Source organism: Eumetopias jubatus, unplaced genomic scaffold (assembly GCF_037043125.1).
Source record: "Eumetopias jubatus isolate StellerSeaLion01/CBP00866 unplaced genomic scaffold, mEumJub1_p1.0 scaffold_164, whole genome shotgun sequence".
NCBI lineage: Eukaryota > Metazoa > Chordata > Mammalia > Carnivora > Otariidae > Eumetopias > Eumetopias jubatus.
Genome location: NW_028274970.1, coordinates 57,235 through 66,482, shown reverse-complemented (window position 1 = coordinate 66,482; position 9,248 = coordinate 57,235). Strand labels below are relative to the sequence as shown.

The following is a 9,248-nucleotide window of genomic DNA, read 5'->3' as shown; positions in this document are numbered from 1 at the left end:
GGTGCTCACCACCCCCACCTGGAACCTCACCATCCCCCGACCCATGCCTTCAGGGGCCCACCAGGTGCACCCTCCTTCCAGAAGCACTTCACACTTGCAAGAAACCCAAACGCAAACCTATGCAAATCCCTTCCAACTCTAAGCAAACCTGGTCCCTGCCAGACCTCAGAGTGGGAGCAGGGATTTCCCAGCAAAGCCAGGGGGCCCTCCCCCGGGAGGGAACAAGCCCCCCTCACACATTCTTTGGTGGGCAAGGGACAGAAAGCAGGAAATGCAAGGCACAGAGAGAGAAAGTGACAGAGAATAATCTGTGGGCTCCAAATCGAGATCTCAGAAACAGGGAGAGGAAAAGAATCTGGCAATCGTGCACCCGCTGAGTTTTCAATCAGCCCGCCCTTCCTTGTCTACCTTAAATTTCCCTAAGTTTGAGAAAGGGAGGGGAAGAGAGGGAAGGGGAGGGGGGGAAATTTCAGTGAATGTATTCCCGGGGATGTTAGCACCTTGGCTGGGGGTAAAGCATCCTGAAAATCACATAGCGTGATGTGAGTTTGCAGGGAGGTGGCTGCGCCCGGTCAGTGGGGCTGGGGAGCTGCTACAGGTGCCCAAGCTTCTGGGTCCTTCCAGAAGGAGCTGTCCCCGCAGGCTGTACCCCCGTGTCTGCACGCGCTCCTGAGCTGAGACCCAGCAGCTGCTGCTTCCAGACCATGTCTGCGCCTGAGGCCCCTCCCATCCAGGGGGTCTCCCTCCCCAGGCTCTGCACCCAGCTGGCCTTGCTCTTGAGGGTCTAACAAATCCTGTGCAGCGGCGTGGGTGCTGTGGGGCCTCTGAAGCCACTTCATCAACACAACCGTGTGTGTCTTGGAGACACTGATCACGGAACCGCCAAACAGGCTGAGAAGGAGCACAGGCCGAGCCAGGGCCCAGGCGGGCTCTCAGCCCAGAGCCAGCGCCCACCCTGGAAATGGGAGGACACCTTCAAGCTGCCCCCGAGCCCGGCACCCTCCGTCTACACTCACAGGACAGGGCTGGGCCAGAACTGCCCAGCTGAGCCTAGTCACCCCCAGGATCTGGGGAGTTGTGGGCGTCAGTGGCTGGGACATCTCCCACCACGAACTGGGTGGTTTGTGACCCACAGCAGGTGGCTGACACTAGGGGAACAGATCCCAGAGGGGCTCGTAGGTCTGTTCTGGAAAGATCACTCTGGCTCCCGAAGGAGGATGGGCTCTGTGCAGCGGAGGACAGGGACACAGCTTGGAAGGTACCGGAAAGACGACGGGGCCTCCCCTAGAGCAGGGCAGGGAACGCAGATACTCCGTGGGGACAGACAGGTACCTAGAGGCAGGAGAGGCCGGCCTGTTCTGAGCAGTGTCGGGGGTGGGGGGAGGCAGGGAGGATTGCCTGTTTCCTGGCTTGGGCTGGGGGAAGGTGAGGACTTTCACTAAATCAGGGACTTGAGAGCAGGAGCGGGGCAGAGCAGGGGGTCACGGTGGGACACATAGGTGACACTGGAGGCAGGAGGTGGGAGGTCAGAGGAGAGGTCGAGGCTGAAGCCAGACAGGTGGGGGTCCGTCCTCCCAGGGACACGTCACAGGAGTGGCCTGTCCGCTCTGGGCAGAGCGGGGAGATGAGACTGAGGCCCAGATCACCGATGCCTCAGCCTGGGTGCGGGGCCAGCCCGTGAAGCAGCCCCCACTGCCCCCCGGCACACAGCCAGTCCCCGAGGCCGTCAGGCTTCGTGACCCTGCCTTCACCCCACTTACCTGGCCCCCGCTTCCCTGACCCCTAGCATCACGCTTCTCAGGCTTGGGAAGCCAGGGCTGTGGAAAGAGCCACCAAAGGCCACTGCTGAGGAGGGTGCGCCAGGGATGGCTTTCCATCCATCCCCGTGCAAAGCAGGAGCAGGGGCCCCCGCGGGGAGCCCAGAGCTCCCTGGCGCAGCTGCAGGGGCTTGGGCAGGGCCAGGGGCAGTTACCCCCAGAGCCCGGGGGACACATCCCATCCACGGAGGTGGCAGGAGGGCGTCACTGCGCACAGTGCTGCATGTAGGCTGCCCCCCCCAGAAGCCAGCGGGGGGCCTGTGTGTGGACAGCACAGCAGAGGCTGCCCCAGGGAGCAAATCCCGGCCCTGTCCCCAGGCCCCGGGAGAGCAGCCACGGGCCTTTACTCCATAGTTCTCGAATCTTCTCCCTCTGGAAGCTAACAGCACGCCTTCCCCGCTGGCCTTCCGACTCCCCAGCTACATGGCTCCTCGTTCATAAAGTGGGGGAGGGCAGCTCCCCACAAGGTGGGGTTCAGTGGGAGGGTGTGGGTGGAGGGGCAGCTCATCAGTCCTGTCATGACGATGGGGGTGCTGGCGTGGGGGACAGCTGCCGGCCGGGGGACAGGTCGCTCCCTGCTGCCGCGGCTGCTTGCAAGTTCCGGTTGGGGGTCCACATTTCTTCCCCGAAGAGGACCCAGTCGGGCGGTATCAGGAGGAAGGCCATGGTGCGACGTGAGCAGCCTTGTGTTCCTCCTGGAAAAGAGCCGTGGGACCCGGATCACTCCGCTCTGCTCCTCCCAACCTGCCCACGTCCCTCGCGTGTGATTCACATCAGCTCCCGTGGAGGCCGCCTCCCTCTGGCAGGTGCTTTGAGCATCCCACCAGCATCTGGACGACCTGATCCAACACTGGCTTCTCTCTCACTCGCAGGGAGGGGGGCAGGGCGTTCCGCCCTCGCAGCATATCGCCCAGACGTCCCCACGGATCCCAGAGGTAGGCAGGTCTCCCCAGGGCCTCTTTCCGCCGAGCACCCCCTTTCCTTGGAGTCTGAGATGACGGTGCTGAAAGGAGCACTAGAGGACCGCGCTGAAGATAGAACAGCATGCACAATCCGGCACACACCTTGCAACCTGGCACCAAAACACAGGAGGCAAACACGGGTACAACTGAAGGGAGAAATGGTCCATCCTCCAGGTGTAGTTGGAGATTTCGATATCCTACACCACCAACCGATTAGACCGCCCGACAGCACCCACCACACTCGGTGCTGCAAACGGCAAAATGCACACCCTCCTCAGCGGGACACGGAACATCCTGCAAGGTGCAAAAAGTGCTCGGTCACAAAACGAGGAGCGAAGCATTGAAGAGAATCGCTCTCACACGAAGCACGCGCTCCCACCACAGGGAGCGAGGTGAGAAGGGCAGCGACGAGGCACTTCGGGAGCCCCACAACCACGTGCGGACGAAGCAGCAGGCCTCTCAATAACCGGCGGGGCCGAGACGTGTCTGCTGAGCTGCATGGAAAGGAGAGTACCACAGGCCAACATTCATGGGACGGAGCCAAAGTCCTGTTTCGAGGGAAACTTAGACGGTAAATGCCTGGATAGGAATAGAAAAAATATCAAGTCGGTGCTTAAATTTTGACCCTAAGAACCTACAATACCAAGAAAAGGACAAAACAGTGAAACCGAACGCGAGTTCTTTGGGAAGAGCACCACAAGTGCATAAAGCAGTAGGTGACTGACCAAACTCAGAAGGTGCGGTGGGGCAGAGAGAGGGAATGGGAGAGGCACAAAGACTCTAAAATCAGGAACGGAAGAGGAGGGCTGACACCTGAATAATTCAGGAACTGAAAGCATTTTAAGGGAACACTAGTAACAACTGCTTGCCGACAGTTGAGAGAGCTTAGATGAGACGCAGGCATCCTTGAAAGACACACACTGGAAAACTTTCTTTTTTTTTTTTAATGTCAAAAAGATTTTATTATCAGAGGTTGGAAGACAGAGGGCTCACCCTGGCGTGCCCCGCGGTGACCCTGGGCCTCCGTCGGGGGTGGTGCCCCCGAGGGGACATGATCGGTGGAGGGTTCCCCCGGCATGAGTTGGGACAGGCACTCGCCGGGCATCTGTCCCTGAGGCCCTCTGTGTGCTGGCTCTGGGGTCAATGGGACAATGCTTTCCGGGGGGGCCTCTCGTGAGGTCTGATGCTCCGCCCTGGGGGGTGCACGTATTTCCTAGGCCTAGGAGTGTTGGACTACCGGGGGCTGGGCACCAACTTCAGGGACTACGCCATTGTGTTCACCCAGCTAGAGTTCAAGGATGAGGCGTTCAACACCGTGGAGCTGTACAGTAAGTGGTGGACACCACGGGCCGGCCCCACGAACTCCCTGCCACGGGCGGCCACGCTGGGCAACCTCCCGCTGACTGTGCTGAGCGCCGGGCCTCCAGGGTCCCAGAGCAGCATCCCTGCCCTTCGGCCCCCTGCAGGAGGGGTGGCTGGGGCACGGGGCACACGTGGTGAGGGCTCCCCTCCCGCCCCACAGGCCGGACAGAGCTGGCCAGCCAGGAGGCCCTGCGCCTCTTTGCTAGGTAGAGCCAGTCCTGGGCTTCCTGTCTCAGCAGCAGGCCACATTGAGGCCGGACCGTGAGTGTCACCCGATGCCCACGGGCCCCTGGCTGACTTCTGTGGGTCTCGGGGTCCCTCCGAGCCTCAGGGAGTCAGGCAGGGTGGGGGTGGGGAGCTCTACACGGAGTCCCCTGCTCCTGCCCAAAGACAGGCCTGCAGGGCCGGCCCCGTCTCGGGCGAGGCCGTGGGCAGAGCGGGGTGGCCGCGGTGTGTCCTGGGTGCCCACCCTCACAAGTCCTCTTCCCCCCCAGTCACCTGTGCACACAAGGCTTTCCAGGTCAGCTGTCCTCCTGAGCATCACCCCAGATCCGACACCCCAGAGCTCTGCCCCGAGAAGGCCCGGGGCCCGGGACGGGGCTGACACCCCTCGAGGTGAATCTGGGGTCCTGCAATGCTCTGCTTGGGTTTCAGTGAATGCATGGACCTCCCGGTGGGACTGTGCCCACCGAGTCCTGTGAGGCTGGCCAGGCGCTGGCCTCCTTGCTCAGCTGCCTGGGAGCTTGGTGTGGGGCGGGCTGCTCTCAGGACTCATGGCAGTTCCAAATAAAACGATCCCACAAGGCCCTACAGATGCCTCTCACCTGTGTGCCGAGGGCGGACGGCAATGTCAGACGGGGCGCTGCCCTCTCGGGGCTCCGGTCGGTGCAGGGGGAGGAGGTGTGCGTGGGGCTCACCGAGGGCTGGACCATACAGCCCAGAACCAGCTCTGGGTGGGGGGCACGTGGACGTGGGTCTTGGCTCCTGAGTGGGGGCTGGGCTGGGGGCAGCTCCTCCGCAAGCAGAGGTCACCACAGTCCCTGGGCTGGAGGCAGGACTGTCTGTCTGAGTTAGAGCAGACCCTCGGGGGTCTGGACAGGTACGGGCTGACGCAGTGGGCGTGGGTGCCCACCAGGGTGCGCGGCTGGGGTGCCACAGTGTCCAGGGCACAAGAGTGTGGCTTTCCCAGGCCTGGTGCATTGGGGCAAGGGCAGGGGGCAGCATTCCAGAGGGACCGAGCCTGTGGCTCCTCCTGTGGTCTGGTGGGGCCGTGCCTGACGTCGTGGCAGAAGCTGGGCTGGGGGCTGCCCATCACTCATGGAGAGGGGCGGTGCGTGCAGGCTAGGGGTGGGCACGCTCACACACATCCAGCAGCCCTGTCCGTCAGCACCTGCTCGGGACGGAGAGCCCTGCTGTCACGCTGGTGCCGTCTGTGCCCCATCGTCACCGTGGTCCTGCTTCTCACGTGCAAATATCTCTATGAAGTGACTCACAGGGACGCCTCCCGGCTGCTTGCCTCTCTTCCGCGGGGGCTAGGATGGGAGGCCCAGGGGTCTCACAGGGGAACACGATGGCCTTCAAATTCAGGCAGCACCCGCCAGGCCGAGCCCCTAGGCCGCCCGCCTGTGTCCCAAAGCCCCTCTCCCCCCACATTGACCCACCCCAGGCTGGCTCAAGGCTCTGGGTTGGCTGGACGCCCACGGCAGGGTCAGGTGGGTGGGGAGACTTAAACTCAGTGCCCCGGTGGCCGAGGAAGGAGGGTGACAATGGGACCAGGGAGGCTGACGTGTGTGCTGGTCTTGGCGCTTATGCCTGCTACGGGGTCCCGGCCGCAGGGACAGCTACCCAGGGAGTCCCACAACCTCACCTGGAACAAGATGAGCCACACACCTGCGTTCCCCAAGGCTGACAGCCAGGCCGACCGGGGCCAGGCATGCAGTGTGTGTGGTGGCTGGAAGATCACTCCCTGAAAATCTCCAAAGGGCCATCCTGGAACAGGGGGCAGTGCCGCGAGGGCGGAAGGAGTTTCAGGCCCTGGCCTCTCTCTGAGGAGCTGGTGGCCACGCAAGAGGGGGGAGGGCCGAGGGCCCCAGGCAGGTGCTGCCTCAGGGCCCCGGGGATGCTAGGTGGGCAGAGGCCGAACGAGCAGAGCGTGTTCCAGAACAACCAGATGGCTGGCAGGTGGAAGGTTCTAGTGGAGGTGGTCGTGGGAACTGACTCCCCGGGAATGTGGGTTTGTGGCAGGAAGTCAGAGGGATGGGGCCCAGGGCCGAGCTGGAAGGAAGGGGGAGGCCTATCACGGGAAGGGAATTCCAGCAGATGGTAACCACAGCCCAGCCCTCGGGGCCCCAGCACACCCGGCACCTGCCCGCCAAGGCCCAGAGGGGCAGCCGGGGCCCTGTGCAGGGGCTGTGCCGACCTGTGGGTGCTGGACCCGGCCCGGGCCTCAGGCCAATGCCAGTGTCCGGTGGCTTCCTGAGGGCCCGGCTGGGAGCCTGGCACGGGCAGCTACGCCAGCACGCTCTCCACAGTTTTCAGGGTTCTGGTACATTCTGGCTGTCGCCTCTGAGGGCCAGAGATTCTTGCCAGGCAGAGACAGGAGGAAGCTGGGGGCATCGATGTTGCAGGTCCACAAAGCGGGCCAGCTGAAGGTGGTCCTTGCCTTCAGCCGGTGAGTGGACCGGGGAGGGGGCCCAGCACATTCTTCACGGAGCCCTGACCACAAACAGCCAAGACATCTCCCTGTCAAGAGGGGAAAGGGAGCCGGGGGCGGGGGGAGCCAGACCCACGATCACCTGCACATCTGACAGACCATCTCTGCGGCCCCGAAACCCTTCCTGCCCCTAAAAATTAAGGCCTGGTTTTGGGAGAGGCCACCACGTACACGGGAGCACTCGGCAGAGAGTGGGTGTTCCGAGGGTTTCCCTTAAGCTGTGGGACTGACCGTGCACCAAACTGGAAAATTCCAGGAAACCAGAGCCAACAAAGGGCTCCCGCCTTGCCGAGCCCCTCCCCCCCCAGGTCACAGGGGTGTCAGTCACACACATTAATTCTGCGGAAAGATAGGAAAAAGGCGATGTTCAGGAATACTTATGCGTATGAAGGCCCGGGCCTGGAGAGAAAGACCTGGGGGTGGCTGTGTCCCCGGCTTCACGGCCACAGGCCCGGGAGAGGCCGCTCCTCTGTCCCAGGGCTGGGTGGATGGGATGGACAGCGGCCCACGGGGCGGGCAGGCAGGCCACGGTCCCAGAGCCCACAAGCATGCAAGTGCCCGCAGCCTAGGCCTGGAAGGTGGTTGGGTGTGTGGGAGGGACTCCTGACCCTTCCCAGTTGCCCCTGCTGTGCAGGCCTGATCGGGCGGCCCCACGCTTCTCTTCCGGTCCAATGAAGGGAGTCGAGGGCTTCCACGTGCTGTCCACCGACTACAGCTACGGCGTGGTCTACGTGCGCCTGGGCCAGGCCGGCCGGACCTCTAAGACCCTGCTGCTCCTCAGTGAGTCCAGTGGAAAAATCTGGGGAGGGGGCGTGCGGGGTGCGGGTCAGGTGGGGGACGGAGGGGCGACAAGCTCAGAGGGCAAGGTATGGAAGCACCTGACAGAGCTCATCTCGGGCTCCCTGACAGAGCACCACAGACTGCACCGCACGGGCGCCCGCGATGGACATGATTCTCACGGCTCAGCGCGCCGACCTGGCGAATTCCGGGGAGGTCCCCATTCCTGGTTTGCAGATGGCCGCCTCTTCACTATGTCAAGTGTCGGGGAGAGGGCTCCGGTGTCTTCCTCTTCTTATACGGGCACTGACCCCATCATGAGCACCCAGCTAACCTCACACACCTCCCAAAGCCCCAGGACGTCACACCATCCCTCTGGGGCTCTGATGGATGAATTTGGGGGGACACGAACACACATCCGTTCCTGTCATGGCCCTTGCGCTGCGGGCTGGCAGGAAGTGGGAGGTAGGAGGTCAGGGCCGGGACACACAGCAAACGGGTGGCCAGGTGGGCGGGCGGAGCGTGGTGCCCGGACGGGGGGACCAGGTGGGCGGGTCTCCGGTGTGGCTGCCACGGGGCTGAGCGGGGGCGGCCAGTGCACGGGCGGAGCCCAGAGGGCAACAGGCCCGGAGTGGGACTGACCCTCTGCATGGAGGCAGGGGACCCCCTGGGCTGAGGGCAGGATCTGGGAAGCAGGGGGAGGTGGTGAAGGGAGGGTGGGCGGGGAGCTGCTGTCCAGGGAGGGGTGGGGGGAAGGGGGCACAAACCCACTTCGGGGCACCGAGGCCTGCAGGACAGCCATCGGAGAGGTCGGAGGGGTCCCGTGGAGTCTCCGTGGAGGAGGGCGTGGCCAGGAGCGCAGCGGGAGGGGCATCAGGCTCCGGCCCATGGGTCCTGTGAGCAGAGGGGCCTCCCCAAGTGGCCCTGTGTGGTGCCCGCCTTGGGGCTGCACTGGGGACACCCCCCTACCTCGGAGCACAGAGGGGACAGAGGCACACTCCCCATCACCCGCCTGCTGCCCCCTCCCTTGGCAGCACACTGGCTTCTCTGTCCTGCCAGCTCGGAGGGCGCTGCGATGGCCACGGGCTCAGGGACGGCCCCAGAGGGCCAGAGCTGGGGACTCTGACCTTGTGACTCTGCTTTCAACTGCAGGCAGACAGAGCAGGTCCAGCTTCCCGAGCATGAAAAAATTCGTAGACATATGTGAGATTTTGGAGCTCGCAAACGGTGTGACTGTTCTCCCAAAAGATGGTAACAGACGGCCACGGGCCCTCCCGTGCAGGCCAACAGCACGCCCGGCCCCCATCCATCCCGTCGAGCTCAGTGCTTCTCTCCCTCCTGCAGCCTCGTGTGCCCACACCATCCTGCCCTGAGAGCCCGCGTCCACCCACCCGTCCCCTCGGGGCTCCACCCGCGGTCCCCCTTGACCCCGGGAACATCGCTCAAGACTGCAGGTCTGCACAGCCAATGGCCTATTGGGACGCGTTGGAATACCCCAGGCCACTGATGGGGTGAAGTCCAGGGCCATGGCCGTAGCCCAAGCGGGATCCTTTATGATCTTGGAGAGATGGGGATAGGAAGGCGGTAGGAGGGCAGGTGTTGGCCAGGCAGGAGGAT

At 63.4% G+C, this 9,248-nt stretch overlaps 1 protein-coding gene across 1 annotated transcript; it reads left to right on the top strand.

Annotated features, from left to right (window-relative positions):
- The first annotated feature begins 5,907 nt into the window (after positions 1–5,907).
- LOC148161546 (epididymal-specific lipocalin-10-like) lies at positions 5,908–9,004 on the top strand. Its single transcript, XM_088020789.1, has 7 exons — positions 5,908–6,016; positions 6,671–6,812; positions 7,163–7,325; positions 7,410–7,432; positions 7,570–7,634; positions 8,784–8,882; positions 8,976–9,004. The coding sequence occupies exons 1-7, from the start codon at positions 5,908–5,910 to the stop codon at positions 9,002–9,004; spliced, it is 630 nt and encodes a 209-aa protein (XP_087876915.1).
- The last annotated feature ends 244 nt before the right edge of the window (positions 9,005–9,248 follow it).

Coding starts and splice junctions, on each gene's coding strand:
- LOC148161546 (XM_088020789.1), top strand. CDS start 5,908: ATGGGACCAGGGAGGCTGACGTGTGTGCTGGTCTTGGCGCTTATGCCT. Junction 6,813..7,162: donor GTGGTCCTTGCCTTCAGCCG/GTGAGTGGACCG, acceptor CTCCCCCCCCAG/GTCACAGGGGTGTCAGTCAC. Junction 7,433..7,569: donor CCGCAGCCTAGGCCTGGAAG/GTGGTTGGGTGT, acceptor CACCGACTACAG/CTACGGCGTGGTCTACGTGC.